Below are 23,317 nucleotides of genomic sequence, written 5' to 3'. Positions count from 1 at the left end.
ACAGAGAACGATGAGGACAGGTGAACTGGCGCTAATTCAGCACTTTCATTTGTAAAGCTTTTTGCACACGTGAAAGAACCAAGAGTACAAGAACTTTTACTAAGGTTTTAAGTGGGTGGTGCCAGAAGTGTCTGATAAAAAAAAAAGGGAGGATAACGCTGAGCCACAATCCCAAATTTGTGTGTTTGAGATTTTATGTGTGTTAAGTGTTTATTGTCAAAATGAGGGAGGTGTGCGTGTGTGTGTGTGTGTGTGTGTGTGTGTGTGTGTGGTGGGCGGGCACTAAACTCAATGTCGACGAGTTGAGGGCACATTCCTCCGTTGATTTAGTGGGCATTAAGATGAAGTGGAATGTGTCAAAGCTGCAGAGCTTTAGATCGCTGTGGTGTAAACTGACTGGGAGGAGCGCGGAGACTTTCTGACAGCCCAGACTGACGGATAACTGACACTCGCCTTAATGGGAGAGGGATGACAGTGGGCTGGGGGTGGGGGGTTGATGGAGAGGAGTTGCCTGTGAAAAGTGTGACTGAGGCACACTTTGCACCTTCGGGAAATTAATAGAGATCTCAAATTTGGTGAAGGAAGGAGTTAAAGGGAAAGACAGGACTGAGTCCAGTCACGACGTCAGGACATTGGGATAAACAAAGGGGATTCAGAGTCAAATTTACTGTGGGACATGTGGGGGCTGATCAAGAGAGGAGCAGGGGGGAAAAAAAAGACTCTAATCAAAGATTTCAGAGGCTTATCTTTATTTTCTCAACATTGTTTGATAGCTGAAAGAAAGAGATACAGAGACAGAAAATAGGGAAAAGATTATTTTCTTAAGGTCCCGTTTCATACAACAGCAGACGATGGGTCAGTTGTGCAATTTTTGACAGAATATAGTTGATCAAAGGAACACAAACATAGAATATGTATACATATATGTCTATAGCTATTTTTTTTTTAACCTTTTTTTTTTTTTAAATAATATTCTATGTTATTCATAACGTAAAAGTCATGTCTTAAAAACAAGCTGGTTCAAACTGTTGTAATAACCCAACGCTACAAAGTCTTACGTGGTGCAAAAGCTTTCATCTAGCAATAAAACGGAGAACAAAAGCGTTGCGGAACAATCGGAGTAAAGGTCTGTGTTTGTGTGTTTTGCAGATTTCAGGCCTGAGAGAGTGTAAGCATGTGTAGCACGGCTGTGTGTTCCGTGTTCGTATCTATGAGGACAGCACTGATTACATGACTGCAACTTTGGAAGCTCCTGATCCGCTTCAGGAAAAACTGACACAGAGAGGGGCTAGAAAAGAAAAAACAATATAGATGCCACACACACACACACACACTGCATACTCAAATCAAAACATCAGTGCCTCTAGCAGCCTTGCCAACTGGTGGCAGCAGTAAAAGCACATTTATGATGGACTAAAAATGGACGTTTTCTTCACACCTCTACATCTACATTTTAGTGTGTAGTGCTGGTCTCATCTGACCCAGAAATAGCACCACACACACACACACACACACATACACTCAGAAGTGATAAAAAGGCAAACCACAGCGTGCAAAGAAATGGAGACTCACTTCCCCCTGCTGTACGTAAACATGACTTCTACTTCCTCCTTATTTCCTGAATTCAGCCGTGTCCTTCAATAAATTCACAAAGGTGCAAGCGCCAGTCTTTGTCAGTCTAGAAGCATGCATCACATACAGTCCACACACACTGTACAAAACAAAGTGAACAACCTCTGTCCTCACTCTGGTTTTCACCCTCCTGCAATGGTGTTGATGACATAAAGCTACGTCAAGTCAGCACAGGTCAAGTCAAAGTGCACAAATGTCAAATGTCCAAAAAAAAAAAAGAAAAAAAAATGCGCAAAATGAAAAAAGAAAGCAAGAAATGTGCGCCCTGTTTCTGTCGATGTAAAACCCATGTCCTTGAAACCCACATCCTTATCCTTATCCCACCCACTGATCAAAACTGCCGCGCTGATGTTGCCCACCCCTGCTGGTGGGGCCCGGAGGGGCCGGGCTGTCACACAGTCAGCGAGATGAAGCTGTTGTATCTCTGGATGTTCCTCTTGAGGATCTCTGAGCATGGGCCCAACACACGTTCGAAGCGGGGCCTGTCCAGCTTCACACATTTGAGGGGACCGCGGGCGACTACGGTGGCTGCCCTGGGACGGTTCAAGAGCAGGGCAATCTCGCCTGGAGCAATAAGAAGACAACAATCAGCTGGGATGACATTCAAAATCCTCCACACCTACGTAGATATGAACAGCTGTAAAACATGTATGTCTGAAGACGTTCCTTTATCGTTGAACGTGTACGATTTGTGGTCATTTATGTTGCATTTAAACTGATCAATATATCAATATATAATAATTCTGTTGCCTTGTCAGGATCAGCAACGCGGTCAAGTCGGTGTTCAGTATCAAACTGATTGAAGTTGTCTCGGTGAGTATGAAAAATCAGTAAAAAATAATACATTCATCACAAATGGCTAAGCGTCACTCACCAAAGTAGTCTGAGGGTCCGAGGCGTCCGACCTCCACATACTCCTCGTTGTCAGACCTGCGCTGCAGAACTGAGGCTATTCCCTGAGGACAGAGGAGATGAGGAGAGTGAGAGGAGAGGAAAGAAAAGGCGTCAGAGACAAGAGGAAGAACAAAATGACGAGATGGGAAAAGATGTGGAAGGTTTCGTTGTTGTTGGTGGAAAAGAACGGGGTATTTAACAGGGGATTGAAAATCATCAGGAGGATTAAGCTGAGGAGAAATTCCTTTGCCTCATAAGAACACAGGTGCACAGGATTTAGCCCACGTCTGTGGGATAGACACCTGCTCCGTGGGACGCAGTATGTGCAGCAACTCGCTCACATGTTCCAACTGGGCTCTTGATAGAACATCTGATCAGTTCTGCTTTCAGAGTGTAACAAACACAAACAGCTCAACCGCTGAGAGGGCTGAACTGAGTCCTCGGTGTCTCCATCGTGTAATCCACCGGTATTAATATTCACCCACAAAATGGAAACACGAGTATTGTCCAAAACTGAGGCAGCTACAACATAATGTGCCCACTGATACATACACGCTCAGCATGGTAACTAGTGGTACTGTATATAAAAAAAAGAAAAACATAAAGGAACAAACAGATGGACACAGAGTGAAAAGCACACTTTGTAAAAATTCCCCAAAAACAAACACACACAGTGGGAAACTCAACAGCTGATGTCTGCTGGATCCTATGACCGACCGTGCTAAGGCTGTTACCATTACCCTCTGATTATTTAGTGACTTAGTGTGTGTGTATGTGTGTGTGCATAATGACTCATGTAAAAAGTATACGGGAGGAAATTTGATTTCCGTTTACTCTGCCCAACAGATCATGTTCATGTTGCAGCTGTTGAGAAAACCCTTGTGCATGTGTGAATTAATATTTGTCTTTATCTTTAGCCACCACCAGACCAGAGTTGTGCCCCTACGTCTCTGTTACAGACGCGCGGTGTTGATGTCCAGACATTCACACGTGCTCAAGTTCGGCTGGACTTGGTAGCAGGTAGAAAACCCCGTGGGAGAACTTCCGAGTTTGCCTTTAAAACAGATTTCCAGTGCCTTTTCTCACCATCTCTAATTCTGTCCCCTTCACACTCTCACCAGGCTAACGATGCTAAATGTGAATATAATGAGACTTAATGAGAAACCCCACGACTGCCAGCAACTTTCTGCAGACATGCAACGCTTCAGAGACTTTATATCACTCTAAGGGGGTTCACGTCGCATGAAATGAACGGTGGAGAAGTAAGAGGTAGTGTTCAAGACAACGGCGGTCACTCTGTGAGTAATACCTGGCCAAACTGTGCATAACATTTTTTTTAAAAAACTGTGAATCATGCAAAGTGACTGAGCTCGTAGTTTGCTCTTTTTTTCCTTTTTTTTTTTTAAACCTTTTTTACTCCAGTTCTACTGAATCAACGATATGTGTGAAGTTGCATGTTCTCCTATGTCCTCCAACAGACCTGTTTAGGAATTGAATTGAGTGATTTGAATCTGCGGCGATTGCAGCAATTAAAGCTCAGTTTCCTCTAAAAAATGTCGTCAAATATGTGCTGTGTTATATTTACATTTCAATACTAAACGTGCGATAAACGCGATTAGAACGTGTCACTAGTTTGTTACTAGTCTTACGTTACACTAAAACTCTCTCTAAGGTTTGTTTCACTGGGGTGAGCTCAGCGGTGAATGGACACAGGTGGCAAGAGCGTCACTTCCACGGAAGCTCAGCTTCTCTGGGAGTCGACGGAGCAGTGGGCGGGGCGCAGACGCTGGGCTTCTGCATGATGATTGGAGGAACTGTCTCAGTCCTGTGTGGACGTTGTGCGGGAGGTCTGTAGACAAACAGCTTGTTGTTGTGTGTCATTTCCATTTGTATATACACACTGTAAATAAAAACTATTATAACATTTCAGTTCAGCATAATTATCATGTTTCCTTGTTCTGTTTCAAAAGGAGCTTCCCCTGACCAGCAAGACCTCCGCTGAGATACATACACGGGAAAAAAATGTATGAAGTAATAGTGGATGTTATTTATTAGAATTACTTGGGAGTGCAGCGCAGATATTTGATTGTATTCTGGCAACATCTTGGGCCAACAACACAGCGAGAATTACTTTCTCTGAGAATGTGTATTTGTGTGAGGTTCTAACTCGATTTGACAAGCTCGAGGGGGTGATAGGGATGGCAGCCAAAATCCCAGTCGGATGAAGTCTGCTGAATGTATTTTTGTAATTATGCCTACTGATTAAAGATCAGCCAGTCCCAGCTCCCAGGAGGTAAACTGATCACCCGAGACAGCTCTCTTAACGGCACTAAGCATGTGACTACAGACCAGAGGCAGGTAACTTCCTGTGTCGCCCCAGACCTCCGTTTAACTCACTGTGAGCATGTAGTAGCAAGCAGCAGAGAAAAGGCTGGTGTCACACAGTTTGCTTTTGTGGTTGACTAGAACACAGCTATGCTGACCAATTCAACCTGGTCATGGTATGCTCAGTCTAAGGCTTTTAAGGCACAATATGAGCACATCATGAAGAACAAGACTTGAGCAAACACAGTTTTAAATCAACCAGAGTTAAACTTTTGACAGACTGAATCAGAAATAGGAGATAGAATAATGCGGACGAGGTTTGAACAACTGGAGAGAAATGACGATGATGTGATGGAGCACAACCACATGACATCACCACAAATGTCTGTGAAGTCACCAGCTGGATTCCAGCAGTCATTCATTATTAAACATCATTTTAAGTCTTGTTTTCAATTTGTCTTGACAAATCCACCAAACATCTACAGGTGTGTAAAATGTAATATTTGTTGTGTGTCTGCTCCTGGTCTCTTTCTTCTGTCTCTACCTAACCTCCCTCTTGTCCTTTCTCTCCCCCCTTTCTGTCCTCCACCTCTCCTCTGTCAGCCATTTTTTTTACTTTCACCCCAACCGGTCGAGGCACATGAAATAATAAAATATAAAATAAAATTGAATTGAATTGGATTTATTGGTGTAGCATAGCATGTTGCAGCTGAATATCCCTGACCCTTCCGACAAAAACGTAGCATATCATGGTTTGCATTCGCCCATTAACCTGAGTTATTACTGTGTCACGCCTTTTCCCTATTTCCCAGAATTTCATACGACTTAACAATGAAAATCATGAACCCAAAAAATGTCCCTCTGTTTTACACAGAGAGACATGAATGGAACACAGCGAGAAGGACGGTGCCTTGAAGACCCTGTGTTTACAACCAGTTGATTCCTTTCCTTTCCATTCATGTCCAAACAAAGTGAGACAGCGCAGCACCATCTTGTACAGTTCCAGTGTGGTCCAGATTACCATCTCACACTATACCACCCCACGGGCGGCTCCACAGATATTTCTTTGTATAAACAACGGAGATGCTGCTCCGCCACGCTGCCTGTCACAGGGTGCAAAGGTTACAAAGTAGGACAGGCAAAGAGAGATCACACAAAGTATGTGGGAATGAATGAATATCAAAACATGTATGAATATATTAGAAAGAAATCATCACTGCTGAGTGGTATTCCTGGTCACATAAGGTCATACTTACTACTCATGTGGACCCTATGTGGAGGACTGTACACACTGTCTGCACATACTCCCTGCAGCATAATACTAAACAGTCCAACAGGTGGCGCACTCTTGTTTTGGCCAAATAAGACATCAAATAAGATGGAAACCATTGACACTCAAAGAATACTAGACGTTTCATATGAGGGCGAACGCCACAACAAAAATCTCCGCTACCGGAATGTAATGTAAGATCAAGTACACATGTGTGGAACGCTGTGGAATTGCTGTCCTGTCTGTCCTCCACGCGGCTGCACGTTCACACCCACTAATGTCTAAACACGTCGAACAATCAGCTCACACTGAGAGATGCAGCCGGAGATGGAGGAAAGGTGATATGATGTTCACGAGGCTGTCAGCAATGTCTGCACCTTCTCATTCAAACTGGAATGGAATATAAACACATGTAAACAGACAGATCAGAGCTGTTCTTCTTCCTACATGAAACAGCCTTTGAAGAAAGTCGCTGAAAAAATGCTTTAACCCTAATCTTTACCTTTGCTCTTGTTGCATTCAGACACAAATGACTTCATTCATTAAATGCATTGATCTTAAGCTCCATTAGCTTATTAGCACGTCCATGCAATGATGGTTACAGTAACAGCCAACATGTGACTTTACTGTGAGACCCACGGGGACCCTTCAGATCTCCTCAGTGGGATTACTCTTGTATGGGGTCAAAGGTCAGATATGAGACAACACGAGAGCAAATGCATTAGCACGAGGATCATCAACCCTCACCTTATTTAATTACATTTTCATTAAGTAGTAGCTCAAGTCATAAAAAAAGATTGCTTTGGCAAAATAAAACAAAAAGACTTGTACCCCAACGTTGACTTTAACACCAGCAATTCAGTGATTTCAGTTTTTAGAAGTAAGATGGGAAAAAAATGAAAGATCACTTGGTTGCAAAATTAGAAGCTTTGTAACCCGAATTACCTGACAGGACGCACAGCTGTACTATTTTGCTTCTAAATGTTATGAAGTTAATTGGGATGCAGAAAGCATTTATTATCTCAGTAAATCTACTCACTGTTTAGTATAAATGAAAGGCACGTGCTGATTTTTAAGACTAGAGACTTAATTAAAGGCCAAGGCGAGTCAAACATGATAACTTCTCATCAGTGTTATTGTTAAATAGATTTTAAAATCTGCTGCATGTATATTTATACAGATGTAAAGACAACAGCCGTGCAGCACATCCTACACGCCACTTTCTTTTCACCATTTCACTCTCACAAATGTCTTTTCCCTCACCATTTCAGGGCGCACTAAGGTACTTAGTGACAGAGAATGTTGTGTGAATTGAAGAATATGTCCTATAAAAGGGAGGAGTCGAAGAGAGGGAAGGTGAGGCGGAGTCTTCACGGCCTCAAGAGTTCTGTAAAGGCTTGTTTGTACAATGTAAGGAAAATATGTAAACATGCCACTTTTCATTAGGGCCCCATTCCTCGTGCCAGGAAGGGACAGTGATGTCTCCATCTATACCTCTCTTCTGTGAATCCTCCACATCAAAAGGATGGAATTGGTTCTTCTGGGGTTTGTCTTTGGCTAATGCTCTGAAAACTATAGCAAAGAAACAAATGAGAGTGAAGAGACACCAAAGAAGAGGGAGATGAGACGGAGATAAAAACATTACACCTATTTTAGCTTCCTTCCAGAATACATTTTAAGATTTTAATGAAGTATGATCTGGTCTTGCCTCCAGATACATTTTGGTTCTCCCCTTACTGTATGAGCCAGACTGTAAATACAAGATTTATTTAACCATGTCCCATGTCAGTTCCCTTACATATATATATATATATATATATACATATATATATATACATATATATGTGTATATATATAAATATATATATATATAAATATATATGCAAATATCAAAATCATCTCGCAACAGAACAAAGTTACGAATCTGTGCAGAATAAATAGGTAGGGTTCAAAAAGAGAAATATACATATTTAATGTACAACAATAAGATGAAAAAGGAGTATACACATATAAAACATATAAAAAAATCATAGAATGTGATAACTGAAAAATGCACTCTACTCAGCTGAAGATTGCAAAAACAGATCTCGTTAAAATAATGTGAATTTTAAACACATGCTCAACTAAGCCTGTTGTCGTGTTGCTGTACTAAAAGTTGACACAAAAAAAGATTCTCCTTCTGCTTTGGGGTTTTTATGGTTGTTGGCAAACCAGCTGAAATGTGAATTACCGCCACCTTTATTGAACTCTGGGACATGGCGCTTGTCACGTGACGACAGGGGCAGCTGACGTCGCCGCTCTGTGAAGCATTTATGACAACACAGGGATGACAGACACACACTCCTGACACTCACCAAACACAGCTGTTCTGGTTCCACTCCCTCTATGTTGATTACAGGCCCCGCCCAGGTTTGGCCACCTGTGTCTGATTTGCCCATTAGCGCTCAGTATTTAAGCTCTGCTCACTGCAAGATCATGTTGCCACATTACTGCAAGTGGTCCAGTGTGTGTAGCTGTGTTTGACCCTGTTTGACCCTGTTTGACCCTGTTTTAGTGATTTTTACCTGAACCTTCTGTGTCTCATGTCCAACCACTCTTTACGGGTTGTTTCTTTTACTGATTGTTTTATTCAACCATGCTGTAACCGTGTTTTGAAAAGTGCTATGTAAATAAAGTTGCAATAGTTAACTGTGTGCAATCGTCAGATTTACATTCTTAATCAGCCTCCGTCCTGCTGTATGTCCCTCCCTGATCTCTTTGACTCATCCCTGTCTTTCTGACTCTCTCTCTCTCTCCCGCTCTCTCCCTCTCCAGGGAGGCTGGGTCTCCTGACCCCGTGTGAAAGTCAGCAATGCGCATTCCACCACAGTCCACCCTGCTCTGGGAAAATCAGTCCCTGCTACATGAGAGACCGAGTGAGAGAGCGAGGAGTGACAGAGTGACAGAGAGAGCTTAGGGGAAAATGATAGAGAAGGGAAGGAGGCACATAATGCTGCTGGGTGTTGCAATTAAAGAAAGACCAAAAAGGGAGGGGAAAAATGTTATTCTTGATCAGGAAAAGCTTAAGAAAGTTGGAGAATTGCCCTGGTGCACGCTGCTTACTTGCTCACAAAATTATGATGCTCAAAATCTCTGGTGTGACATTCATGAAGAGGGAGATGGTAACCTGGAATGTGCTGGCTGCCTTTTACTTTTTCCTCCTCTGGCTCTCCATCCAATAATCCTATGAAGATTCCCGTGCATATTTTGTCTTTCTCCTCACAGGGATGTCAAATGTCTCAGACTGATGAGTCATGCATTGCAAGCTGCTAAATTTGCATCCTTAACCCCAAATGGATTCATTTTTTTTGCACACACTGCTTTTAAGGGATTTCTGCAGTTTCAGTAGGCTTCAATTGGAAGCTCAAACTTGACCAACGCTGGTCTGATACTGTGTGGTGTATACTTAGAGAATACTTTAGTGTACTAGTGTAGAAATATTTGGACAAGGACACGTAATGTGTTTGTTTGGCTTTATACTGGGTTTTTAAATAAAACTGTGGCCAGTGAGGAATTAAGAAACAACCTTCAGTTTGCTGTGTGTCTGTGCAGGCCATTTTTATTAACATCAGCCCTGAGTGATATAATACGTGTGGAGCACAACTGTTCATACCTGGAATTAAAGTGTGTCCAGGTGTCTCCTGTGACATGTCTGCTGGCCTGGTTGTAATGAGTCTGACTGTACAAATGTGTCTGTTCTCAATTTGTTTATATGTACATCTGTTAATAGAGAGAGAGAGAAGAGGGTCGAGAGAAGAGTGGCTACAAATACAGGTGCTGAAAAGTGTAAAAAAAGACATTCATTAATGCGCCCCCAAACCATCTCCTAATGTGGTTTCTGTGACCAGATCTGAAGCCACGTTCAGGACATGGACTTGTTGAAGGTCTGAACAGAGCCCCGGTGACAAACACAGAGGCATGGCAGCTGACACATGTGCTCTCAAGTGCTGATTGTCCTAAGCATGTTGACAGCAGATGTGCGAAGTAAAATAAAGGCAAAATGTACCTTATTTGTTTATTGTAAATGATGTACAAGAACAAAAAAATACAGGCGCTACACTGTTCAAAAAACGTGAATGGTTGAAATCAGAAGTTTAGGCTTATGGGCAGCAAAATATTTGAAGACGGACGTCGTAGGAGAGTGGGGAGATAGATGACAGAGAGATGGAGGATCACAGGTTAGATGCACATTATCATGCTCTTCACCCTGTGTCCATCAAGAGTCCTCATGAGTCATACACGGGTTCCTTTGCTGTGATTAAGACAGACGGGCATTCAACTAAATCCGAGAATAAGTGGGTAAAGTAGGAGGCAACGACAACATGACAGACGATTGCATGCCCACCCCCCAGAACCCTGATGACTTATGGAGTTAATCAAACGTGTGGTAAGATGACAGGCGGGGGGGCCCTACAGTGTCAGGGCTGTTCTCACAGTATTTGTGGTTGAAGGTCTGTGACAGAAGACCAGTGAGTAGTCTGTCTGCTGGTGGCCATATTCTAGGACCAGTTCAAAAAAAAAAGCCCCCATCAGCGCTTCAGCGTGACGACATGTACTGTACATCAGGTGTAAGACCTACTCGATGATACATACATGGTGTGGTTCCTCACAACATCTACGGCTTATGAGTTATGCGTTGTGTGTTTTTATTTGCTAGCTCTCTCTGCAGGTAACCACACCATTGGTTATGGCACTGCAGTCATTGCTTTAATTAATCTAGATATAGTTTGTGGTTTTGTTCGATTACCTCGAGTTCATTTGACAGCAAATCCCTTTATCCGTCCTCCCCAACATTTCAAAAACATTTTGGATTGTGTTTAAAGGGAGACGTAACACACGCACGCACGCACACACACACAAACTGACATTACCTCTGTGATAATGAAGAAGTCATCGCCAGGTTCTCCCTGCACCACTATTTTCTCTCCATCGTCAGACTGAACAGGTTCCAGAGCATCCGCTACAGTCAAGCGTTCCCACTTATCCAAGGACTCTGTGAAAGGACATTTCATATAGATCAGTAACAAAAAAACAAAAAAAAAGAGTACCTAGGTTTGTAATAACATTATCAATGCGGTGCAGCTGGAGATTTACTAACATGTATCTGTTTATGTCTCGTGGTCCAGTGAGAAGGACTGAATTATGAGTTCAACCATTAACCTCTGGCTAATCCAGTCTTTCATCAAGCACCATTACATCTCAGATGCTCTGCCTCCACAGTCCCATCATGGGGCATTGAAATGCTAAAGCACCTCAAAATAAACCTCTAAATCTGTAAGACTGAGGGTGTGGTGATGGAAAGCTGTCCTCTCCCGGATTAATTCCAGTCTGACCAAACCATGACACTAAGATCAAACGTTTCTAGTATAGACTAGTATATTTGGAAGGGAAACTCATTTATATATATATATATATATATATATATAAAAAAAAAGGAAGGAAGATCTGATGTTAATATTTAATATTTCCGTTCTTTTTATGAAAATTGTGTTACACACTCGACAAGAACAACACATTTGTAATTAAAAAGAAAAGTTGATGGTTACTCAATGAATTTAAAATCTCAGAAGAGATTTATTTCTGTGACATTTATCATATTTGAACATTTGTGACTGGGTCCTGCAAAAACCTGATGAAAACCTTTTTCAGTTCGTGTTGATCTTGAGAGCCAGTGGCGACAGCTGTCTTTCCGACTGTCCAACCACACGTAGAGTCACGTGGTTAGCCTAGGGTATTTCTAGAAGCTGTTGGTATTCACGCAGAATCCCAAAAACACAGATGGTCACACATCTTCACTGGGAAAATGTTCCGAAAGAGTTTGGAGAAACTTTTTTTTTCATAGGCACAGGAACCAATAGTAACTAAATATCTCCACACAGAAGATTTACCACATGAGCTCACCCTACATGCAATCGGATTACTTGTCTGCAATGAAAACACTCCCCATCTTTAGCTTTGTCGAGAACAAAGGATTATTCAGTGCCTTGATTTGACTAAGACGTGAGTTAGAGGTGTAAAACTATAGCAGAATCTCTTTGTCTGAGACTATTGTCTCCTGATCTGAGTAACTGATCCCTGTGTGTGTGTGTGCACGTGCGTGTAAATGTGGTGTGTGTGCGTAAAATGTGTATGTACTTAGGATTAACTAAGGTGCAGGTCTGGTGGTTTGGAGGTGTCCAGTGTCCTTTCTAGTGGGGCCGTGGTGTCTGCCGGCCGGGCCCCAGATAGATGTCCCCTGTCTGGCTGCAAGCTAAAGGCAACAGGTTCTACAGAGGTGATCCTTAACAGCCTGGCAGGTAATGTGATACACAAATGTGCTGACTAAAGAAGCTACATTTCATGCTTCACAGAGCCTGCACCCACTTGGATCACCTTGCTACACACACACACACATATATATATTACACTCACAATTGGCCATTTAGATGTTGAAACCTGTGCATGTGTGTGTTTGTGCGACAAAGAACATGTTGTTTTCTTACCCTTCGCTCCACGACATCAAGGGCTTGTAACCCAATTTCATGGCTATCTCAAAAATCAAAGACTAACAACAACACTCCCGCCTCCTACCCCTCCTCCAATTCAGGGAAGCAGAGCAACACGAAGACAAGGAAAGCACTCCGAAGTGAGATGCGAGTGCTTGAATACAGGCCTCAACACGGCTGTCCAAAAGGGGGGTGCAAAAGAAAAGGAGGTGAATGAAAAGAGAGTGGACCTTGTAGAGACATTCTCTTAAGACCTGAATTGAGTGTATGTGTTTACTCAGCCAGCTAATAACTCTGTACAGGGGGCATGGCCTTGCTCTATACACCACACACACATGATCAAGTGGAAAGGGATGAGATGTCAGTTCCATTTGCAACTCGTTTTGAAAATCTGAATGAATCTCATTCCCCATTTCACCAAACTCAATGGCCTGTGTAGGCCGGTGTTATCCTAATTCCAGTGGGAAAAGAGAGGCTTAGCTTAACTCCCTCTTTTTTAATTGTCCACACAGCGACATTGCACATTGTGACTGGCTTTAATAAGAGCAGAAGATTAGGACTGCACACACAGAACATACTCAACTATGGGCCTTGCCTGTGTTTATGTGGGCTAATCTACAGAATACAGTATGTTGCACTCACAGACTTAACTGCCCGCACCCGCTGACTGGTTCTGAAGATTTATGCGTAACCGGGTGCACACGTGTGAATGCAGTCATGCTTCAGCATATTTGTGAATGCTGAAACAAACAAACGGGATGTCATTGCAGTTGGGCTGCAGCTAATGGTTCATTTCAGAATCGATTAATCTGTCGACTACTTCCTCAATGAATCGAGCGCTCGATCGTTTGGTTTGTAAAATGGCAGAAAATGTAGAAAAATCGGTGTTTGCCAAACCTGGAAATGAACAAACCAAAAAAAAAAACTAACCCTAACCCTAACCCAAAATGATTTCCTTGTCATATGGAGCAACAAGGAAACCACAAAAGGAAACATTTAAGAAGCTAACGAATATGAGAAACTTGTTTTTAATTATTGAAAAAACACTGATTTAATCGATCATCAAAATAGTTGACGATTCATTCATTAATAATGGACTCATCAAATAATCGCTGCGGGCCTAAAGTGCCGACGTGATTGAGACTCACCAAGAATGGAGACCTTGCTTAGGAACTCTTCATACATCTTTCTCTTCCTCAGTGTGCTGCCCTGTAAAAGAAACAAAGTTTATAAAATGATACGAGTGATTAGCCTGAAAACTTTGTGATCATCAGAATTACTAATTGGAGGAACTCCTAATGAAAAACAATATTGATCAGTGATCAATTGTTGCCATATTGAAGAGAAATCCTGTCATTTGTGTCATTATATTGTACCGTACGGCGTCAGTGTGATCATCCATTCATGCATTCAAGTGTAAAGTCTATTTAAATAGACACAAGCACTTCATGCCACAACTGGTATTGGTACAAATATTACAAAACGCAGAAACCACGGGCAACCACACAACAAAATATTATATGATTTCATAGATCATAGCTCATGGGGTCAGACTTATAGAAAACGTTCAATGCTTATGTGTGACTGTTTGTGTGTGGCCCACCCCACCCACCGAGCGGGGGACTTTCCCCTCTCTGCCTCTGCCATGAACATCAGGTGCTTCCTGACAAGTCTAGACCCAGAGGACCCCTTCTCTGACTGCATTTCTCCCTCTTCTTTTCTTTCCCCCTCCTTCTCTGCATGGAACCACTTGGCAAGAGTGGGACCATAAAGAGAGAAAGAGAGAGTGAGGAGAGACAATCTTGTCCGCCCGCCCTGTGTCTGCCTTTGCATATGGAAATGATATATTGAGGCTTGGGGTGTCTTTGGTGCGTAAGTGCCTAAGACCCGCTGCTGCCTCTAATTTCATATAATTTCACATTTTGTCTTAAAAGGGGAGAAAATGTTCCCAAGTGAGCCAACGTCAAACTCAAAATCGTAAACAACTTGATTAAAGGAATTCTAGCCTGCATTGCCTCCCTGCTGGATAAATGATTGGAGTCTGTGTGTGTGTCTATTTGTGTGTATGCAGAAGGACAGTGTGTGTGTGTGTGTGTGTGTGTACTTTTAGTTGTGCCACTTCTGCTCCGTCTCTGCAGACGAAACTGCATGCTCACTGACACATGCACAGTATACGCTACTTTGAACATAATCTCACACGCAAGTACAAACACACTAGACACATGCGCACAGTTCTTCGGATTTTATATATTTTCTTTCTGTGCAACTCCTCTGACAGACTTGTCGAGCTTAAAGGCTTATGCCTGGGCCACACTGGACGCGTGTGCAGAGCGTGAAGGCTGCATCACTTGATCTGCTGCGTCTTGCCCGTTTCTGTCGGTCTGCTGCAGAGCTGCTGCTGCTATGTTTTTACGTAAAAATGAAGTCAAATTCAAATAAATCCTGTTCTGTACCTTTTTAAATATGCCTCCGTACACTAAACTAAATGGCAGGACTCTACAGTATGAAACGTGCATCTACTGGTCCTGCAAATGATTTCATGATAAAAGCCTTCATCAAAAAAATATATATAAAGAATGAAATCACGGAGCCGTATGCTTTAACTTTGAAAGTGGTGGAGAAAGGCAGTAGAACTGTGACTTTGCATGCACATCTTCGCTGTGGCTCAGGGCCTCACTGTGCACACACAACATATTACACAGCAGGTCTCAGGATTTACTGTCATGGACAGAATGAAGGTGATACCGTTTCTAAATTTGTGATTCTACAATTTCGCATTATCATATCTTTTTACCTGCATCTGTCCCTCGTCTTCCCGGCTACTTGGGAGGGCCTACGTACATATTCCAGGTACGAAACCCCCCCCACTCCTGTTGGTCCTAATGTGTTCACTCCTGCTGTGGTTACAGATGAACCAGCCTCTGCGTCTGCTCACTGTCTTTGAGGTCGAATCATCAAAGTGCTAAGATGTGGAGCAAAGCCAGAATAAACCAACCTCACCTTATGCCCCATCTCCCTCACCTTCATCTCACTCCAATGTGAAACACAAACACACACACACACACACACACACACACAGCTCCTCATTTCTTGATATAATTTCTCCTTTCGTCTCATGTTCTATTTGTTGACAGTGGTCTGTTAGTGTGTTAATGGATTTGTCTGTAGCTGTGTGTCTTTAAATCAAAGATGAAAAAGATACATGGCACAACAAGGAGGGCATTGTGTGAGCGGAGCTGACACAATGGAGTTGGTGTCTTTATCACGGGAAATGGTATTACACTGTTTACAAAATGAACTTCTGGATAAAAAGGAGAGGAGGAGGTGGGGTAATGTGGTTTTGAAGACTCAGATTTTACATGACAAGTTCATTTTGTTACATAACCCATGTGTCGACGTGCTCTGTGTTTGAAATTTGTATGGCTGTGGTGTGATGGATACGGACACATGTGAAGGTGCTCTAGAATAACTATTCATTTCATTATCAGGGATTGTTCAAACTACAAAACTTTGAGTACTTCCAATATTTGTCATTGTTTCTTCTTATTTAAGTGACTGGAAATAATTTATCATCAAACCTGTTTAAGGTTTTTAGTGATTAACTATTTGATTAATCTACACCAAGGGGTTTAAAACTATGAAAAAGAATATAATATATAGCAGTATATATAATGTGTGTGTGTATGTATATATGTATGTATACGCATGTATATAAATAACCTGCAATCTCGTATTCATCGCTGTTTGCTATATGAGCGTGTTGGCTGGACTTCTTTGTCTATACGTAGACTAAACCATTGGCAGATATTATTTTCCGTAGCTATTCTCGGTCTTCTCCCCTCCTACCTGTTGACTTTTATCAATCAGAGGAGCTCTGGATCCTATCGGCTTCATTTCCAGGGTGTTCTCTCCCTGCCTCTCTCACTCCCAACAGTCAGAACTGACTTGGGGAATGAGGCTTTTATGTTCGCAGCTCCCTTAAACTTAAAGGCTTGGTCTCACTGGATGTTTTAGGAGAATGCTGGACGACCGGAGGCAGACACATCTGTCTGTAGATGTTCTTGCTGATTTATGGTTGTGATCTTGAAAAATGTGTTTATTTAGTTTTTGTATCGTATGTACGGCCGCTGACTGTTTGACAAACTGTAACCCAAATATTCAGTCTTTACAGTCTGAAAATGTAGAGATGCACCCGAGAAGCAGGACAGGGGAGAGCCAGATGTGCAAACAATGAAAATGATGGGAGCACAGCAGCCCACCTTCCCAAGCTCCTGACTAACTAGCTCCAGGCATAAGCACTCAGAATCATTCTTACAGGGAAACACGCACACAGTAATAGAGAAAGAGAGAGTGCGAGAATGCTTACTGTGTTGGCCTATGACGCTGCCAGCATACCACATTTTATAAAAACAGCTTTACAAATCATTGACAGCAATAATTAACTACAGGTTCACATAACTGAATTCTGTTTCACCACGTCTCCTCTCCTGCTGCAAGAAACGAAGGAATGAAGGCTAAGAGAGATAGAGAAAGAAAGGGGGCGGGGTCCTCTCAAAAGAAGGGTTACCAGGGCAGACTGTGCCCTCAGTTAAACTATGTGCTTAAGAGGTGACATGAGTGCTGGGCAGGCCGGTGCCAACTTACACTGAGCTGAATGGTCCAAAAACAAATCAAACTATTTTAAACAAAGAAAATGTTGCTTTCACAGGCATTTGGAAGGTTAATTGGTGGCTATCTAATTTATTTGGAATATGGTGCTAGGAACATTCAAGGTGGAATTTAGATGAGCAGAAGCAACTGTGTGTGTCTGTGTGCATTTTTATTTTAACCCCTTCAAGACCTTTTCTGGACTAAGGTGTGAATTGTGGTAAGGTTAGGGTTAGATATTAACTGGTTATGGTTAAGGTCAGGGATAAAACTGCAAGTGAATGCAGTGTCCTAACAAGAATAGCTGCACAAACCTGTGTGTGTGCGTGCGTGCGTGTGTGTGTGTGTGTGTGTGAGAGAGAGAGAGCTGGGTATGACAACTTGGGCAGAGCACCTTGTGTTTCCAGTTTAAACATTTAGACATTCCAGCCAGATAGGCTCCTAGAGCGGGACATGTATGCTGAGGTATTAGAGTTGACCCGCTGTGTCTCCACTGCAGCCCTCACCCACTCCCCTCCTCTTCCACTTTTCTGGCCCTGTTCATTTAGAATCAAACCTAGAGGAGGATGTGACCAACTGAGTATGTGGCATGTGTCTGTTTTGAGCATTAAAAAATGTGTAAACTATTCTATTTAAAGACGAGGAGGAGGAGGAGGAAGGACCATGAATGGTGAGCGTGTAGAGAGTCAGCGCGGTGCAATTCTACCATCACAGTCCTCTCTGTAGCTTTGTCGCTGTGTGGCAGCTCTCGGTGAGTGCTGTTCAAATCCTGCGAATCAATTAACCTGCAAAATGAGCAGTTTCCTAGATTGCTCGGCTTCTGCTGAATAAAGAAAAGAGTCAAATTCGGAGCTAACAATTTCTCTGACCATGGGTGGCAATGCTGATCTGGCTGATGTGTGTGTGTGGGTACACAATGAGGTTAGTGTGGTGTCTCAGCGTCGGAGTTAATTAATAGCTACCAAAGCACTCTTTCTATCTTTAGTGTGATATTAACAAACTAAAACAACCTCCAAAAGTGGAAATTGTCAGGTCAGAATGTTGAAGTTCCTACCATGAGGATGCGCCGGTAGCTGTCTCGGTCGATACCCCACAGTTTAAGATCAGTCTTGGCCTTGACAGTGGCAGCTCTGGGAGTTCCATAGATCAGGGCCAGCTCTCCAAAACTCCCCCCTTCTCCAATACTGGTCACCCACTCGCCGTTCACATAAACCTGCAGACAGAGTGACAAAGACATTGCTGGATGGGGTTGTAAATGCTTCTGAAGAATGTCAATCATCTATTTTTTTCTGGGTTCCTCGGTTTGCTCACGAGGCTTGAACATGAGATCCTCGCTAAGCCCTAAGATGAGACCTTCCAAAAGGATCTTATCCCTCCCTCCAACCACCCCTTTTCTTTCCTCCACCTTGTCTTTTTAGAGTCTTTGCTTTGATTTAGAAGTGATAGAGAACAAAAAAAGCTGTGGTAGATTTTGTGGGTCTACCTTCACATCTAAAACAAACACATACACTATCATGTGCAGCTCTATTTAGGGCAATCAGTGTAGCTTAACAGACAATAAAACCTCACTGGGGCTCATTCAGGCTGTCTCTGGGGCTGTTACGGTTTCACCTGTTGACACATTACCCAATATCTTATTGACTTAATAAAGAGCCTTTATTCCTCCTGTGGCCATGGCGGATTTTCAGAATTGTTGCAATGCCATTATTCAAGGCTCAGTGTATCACCAGGGAATCGTCACTATAAACTGGGATGGCCTCCGAGGTGCAAAGTGCTGGTTACAGTTACATCACGCCCAGAAGAAGAACAATTATATGAATGTTACTAAAGCATGACATCAGAACATACGGGTCATATAACAGGCTCTTTTGCAGTTTCCTGGGCTAATGCTTAAACAAAGAGTATGTAATTTCAGCTGTTAGCGGTCCCTAAATCAAAACAATAACAAAAGACCAAGAACAACGTGAAGCGAACATCAATGAGGAGTCTTGTTCCACTAGTGATAAATAAACACAATAAAATGAACACACTGGCTAACTAGTAATACCAAATATTTCCTTGTAGCAAAGATGATCTCATACAAAGATGACCAGATGAAACACAGATTTCTAGGGATGAGTTAATTTTTTTTAAATAATTCTGCTGAAGCATGGCTGAAAAGCAATGTCTGACTTTCATTGGTTATATTTCATAGAATTTTTATTTCTTATTACTTTTGTCAGATTCAAGTTATTTCTGTGACCATTGTGAGTTTTTCTTTCATTAACCGAAGGGCAGCAACAATTTTGTCCGTGTCTAAGTGCAATCAAGTTGGTTTTTTTTGGATACTTAAATGCAGAAATGTTCCATATTATATCTTTAAGTTTTCCCTAAAGACAAAGACTTTGCATTTATTCTTTACGTCTGTACATGTGATCCTGTTTGGCTCCTCACACACACACACACACACAATATTGAAAATATTAAAAAATGGAAACTAACGTACAGTAATACGTCAGCAGTTTAGAGAAGGTAAAATGGAGTTCGTGAAGCACTCTTAGTCTTGAACAATGTCTTCTGTCCCACAGCTGTCACAGATATTTTTTATTTAACTACAGCAGACTGTGTGTGTCTGGTGCTAATTAAGAGGCAACAAATCTCAAAGTCTGGTGTATGAGCAGGCATTGTTTCTGTTTGTAGTCACTCAAAGTGCGTTTTCTGTCTTGAAGCAATTTCAGGTTTATTTTATATTGAAACGCACAAGAAAATAAGAAAACAATGAATTGTTTACATGGAGGTCAAAGTACATAATAACCTTAAGATTCACTAAAAGTAAAGTATAATATAGATATATTAATCTGTGGTGCTAGATATGTGATATTTAGTGGAGAAATAACATTTTATTTAGATCATTTTGGATTGAGGGCCTAATTTCTCTTCTTAAAAAACCCATATATACATAAAGTCTGTGACATGAATGCATTTGTGTGCAGACATGGAGGAATGATAAAATCGGTGTCAGCTTCCAGAGGTTTCGTGGGATGCCAGCAGATTCACACCCCAATTTAATTAAAGACATCTCCACACTTTAGTAACATTTAGTTGGAGGCAGCAGCTGTCTGTGCAGACAGATGGGTGGATGGTGGAGTAGAGGAGGATGTGGTGTGGGTCACAGTGCGGCAGGGGACAGGGGTCTTCACCCCAGCTTGGACGCTGATTGACATGGCCCTGCTTGTGAGAGCCGATGACTATAAGGCCAAAGTCTTAGGTGAGAGCAGACCTCCAGTTCAACGTTCAAAGACAGAAATGGATTCTGAAGCTGTAGGACTGAACAGAACTGTAAACTTCTAGGTGAAGTAAAGTTAACACAGACAGATTTATATAAAGAACCTAAGTGAGCAAGAATAGAATATCTGCAGTGCGTAAGATAAACTTTATTTGACTGAGCAGGCAATATCTTATCACAGTTGAGGTTAGTCTGTGGAAGTGCAAGTGTGCAAGTTTGCCACGGCTCCTCTGAAAACAATCACGATGGCACATCTCGAAACAGGCGGCAGTAATGGCTGGTTTTGTCTATCGAGTAGACCATCTCTACGTGCAGTATTTGCACACCTCGGTGGGCTGTCTATATTGGCAAGTCCGGTCAAGCTTGCCAACCTGCCTCACTCCTGTTACCCTGCGCTCACCGCTGTAAGCCGATAAGGTCACTTCCTGTTTAACTTTCCGTCAGCTCCTGTGTTATCTCTCCACTTAACTCTATCGCTCTGTGTCAGACTTGCTAAAACAAAGAACATTCTCGGTTCGGCTGTCTTCACAGGGCACTGGATTCTAAAGCACCATGTTCAGATTGTCATCAGAGTGAAACCGAACAAAACATGGGGGCAATCCAATACAACCTGTCTATTGTTGGAGGTAAACATTGTCGTAATATCAGTTGGGAAGGCTTGGCTTTCCCACTGAGTCACAATTTTTATGACCAACCCTTAAAAGAAGGTGAATAAAGGTTCATAAACTATAATACTACTTTATGTTTTATGCCTAAACAGAGCTGCCTGTTCATGTGGGGGGGGGGGTTGCTGCAAAGAAAATAGTATGATGATTATGATCTGTGGGAATTAAAGGGTTGTACTGACAAACACACAAAGCCACGGTCTAGAATGTCAACCCATTATCATCCCAAATCCCCCCATTAACAAAGATGATGTCATCGATATGAATTCAACACTGCGTTCCCCAAGGAACTCCACAAAGTTTGAAGTTTTTTTGGGAGAAAATGGAAGAGCTGACAGAGTGAGATCGATATTTATAGATGAGTGGTATGGCGTGCGTTCATTCAGGTTAATGTTAATGGCAGGAATTGTTCTAAAGAGAGAGAAATTTGAAAGAATAAATACACATGTTTTTGTGTTTGTGTCTCTGTGTGAGCCACTTACGTCCACTTCACCTTGGTCAATAACATAGAAGTTGTCTCCTTCATCACCTGGACGGGAGAGAAGAGAAAGAGGAGTTTGTGAGTGACGAGAAAAATACCTGGCTTTGAACCAACCAGGAAGCTTATTTTTCCTCTTACTCTGAACAGTGTTTAAACCATTAAACCAAAAAGGAAGTTACGCTGGGCATTGAGTTTGAAATCTGTCAAATACCTGGATCAGGTTTTCTATTTGTTTTCTATGTGTTGGAGGACTGAACCAAGTTGAAACTTTGTTACACACATTGTTGGGCCTCAGCCTGTAAAGTTTTGGGGCAGACCAATATTTTCTACACTGTACTTTTAATAATGTAAACTCAGGCCAAGGATGTAGAGCTACAGCCCCTCAGTAAAGAATAAATCAAGGAATAGTCTATCATTTCAAATGTGTGCTGAAAGTTTCTGACACAAGTTTCTGAAAGTTTCTGACACAGACAAACGTTTCACGGTGTCCATTTGGGATCTGTTTTCAGTGTTTTTGTACAGGCAAAAAAAAACAACTCAATAAACGCACATGAGTTTAAAAAATGGAACTCAACCTTGGTTTGTTTGTCTGGTTGTGTTTTGTGTTTGTCTGACGGGATCCCCTTTGTGTCACTGATGGTGGTGTGCTTTCAAAGTGAACCCTAACCCTTGAAGTGAGCCACAGGATGTAGGTGGTTGTCCACTGAAAGCATCGAGTCTGGAGATAAGGCTGAAAAATGGCCGTGTTCCTTTAATTATGCTATCCATTACATAGGGCTGGGGATTATTAAAATAGATTGACAGAAAACACATAAGCACTGTGAAACTCTCCCTGCAGCAACCTCTCACACACAATAAGAATATAAGTGCAACCCCATTCACAGGTAAGAGTGGGTAGTGATGCATGAACATACATGACACAAGTATGCTTGTGTATGCATTTCAGAGGTACCAAATGAGGGTGTGTATGACTCTGCGTATGTGTGTTTTTTTGTGTGAATGTTCCTCTGACGAGTTGAAAGGCTGGGAGTGCCATGTGTGCAAAGTTCACAGGAGTTCACATGGCTAATTAATATTGAGTGGAGAGTGCTCGTTAATCATATAGCTCTATCTGTCACAAAAATGCTCCTCGTCTGTCTGACGGTCTGTCCGTGGAGACCCCAGAGACACACACACACACACACACACGCACACAGCCTTCTGCAACCTGGCCCTCTGCTATCTCCCCCTCTCTCTTTCTCTCTGTCGCTCCTTCTTTCATCTCATCTATCTTTCTTTCAGGTCCCTCTCGCTCTCATCTTTCTTCTCTTCTACTCTTCCTGCCTTTTACCACTTTGGTTCTCTGGCCTTTGTTTTCTGCCTTTCCAATCCCCTGTGCCTGAGAGTGCAGGCAAATATTTGACCAGAACGTGCACAAACATATAGACACACACACACACACACACACGGGCTGGTGTGCTCAGGGTGGCCTCGTTTTAACACAGGGTAATTGTTATAGACACTGTTAATGTTCTCTGGTTGTGCTCAATAGGAAGACATGGGTTCATCCTCGGCCTCTGACATATTTTGCTCCCAAAATGCTGGTTGTCAAAAACAACAATGAATATATGCATA

General features: G+C 42.2%; 1 protein-coding gene across 2 annotated transcripts in view; it reads right to left on the bottom strand.

Annotated features, from left to right (window-relative positions):
- Positions 1-732: 732 nt before the first annotated feature.
- The window catches only part of prkar1b (protein kinase, cAMP-dependent, regulatory, type I, beta), a 55,680-nt gene continuing 33,095 nt past the window's right edge, over positions 733-23,317 (bottom strand). For both annotated transcript variants that reach the window (XM_044051060.1, XM_044051061.1), the window contains 6 exons: positions 21,705-21,751; positions 18,347-18,505; positions 13,794-13,854; positions 11,032-11,153; positions 2,507-2,588; positions 733-2,196 (listed from right to left, as the gene is read on the bottom strand). In XM_044051060.1, coding sequence (XP_043906995.1) covers positions 2,024-2,196; positions 2,507-2,588; positions 11,032-11,153; positions 13,794-13,854; positions 18,347-18,505; positions 21,705-21,751 — 644 coding nt within the window. In that variant the 3' untranslated portion in view covers positions 733-2,023. The remainder of the gene's footprint in view (positions 2,197-2,506; positions 2,589-11,031; positions 11,154-13,793; positions 13,855-18,346; positions 18,506-21,704; positions 21,752-23,317) is intronic.

This window comes from Solea senegalensis, linkage group LG19 (genome assembly GCF_019176455.1).
Source record: "Solea senegalensis isolate Sse05_10M linkage group LG19, IFAPA_SoseM_1, whole genome shotgun sequence".
Taxonomy (NCBI): domain Eukaryota; kingdom Metazoa; phylum Chordata; class Actinopteri; order Pleuronectiformes; family Soleidae; genus Solea; species Solea senegalensis.
This window is presented reverse-complemented; position numbering and strand designations above follow the sequence as displayed.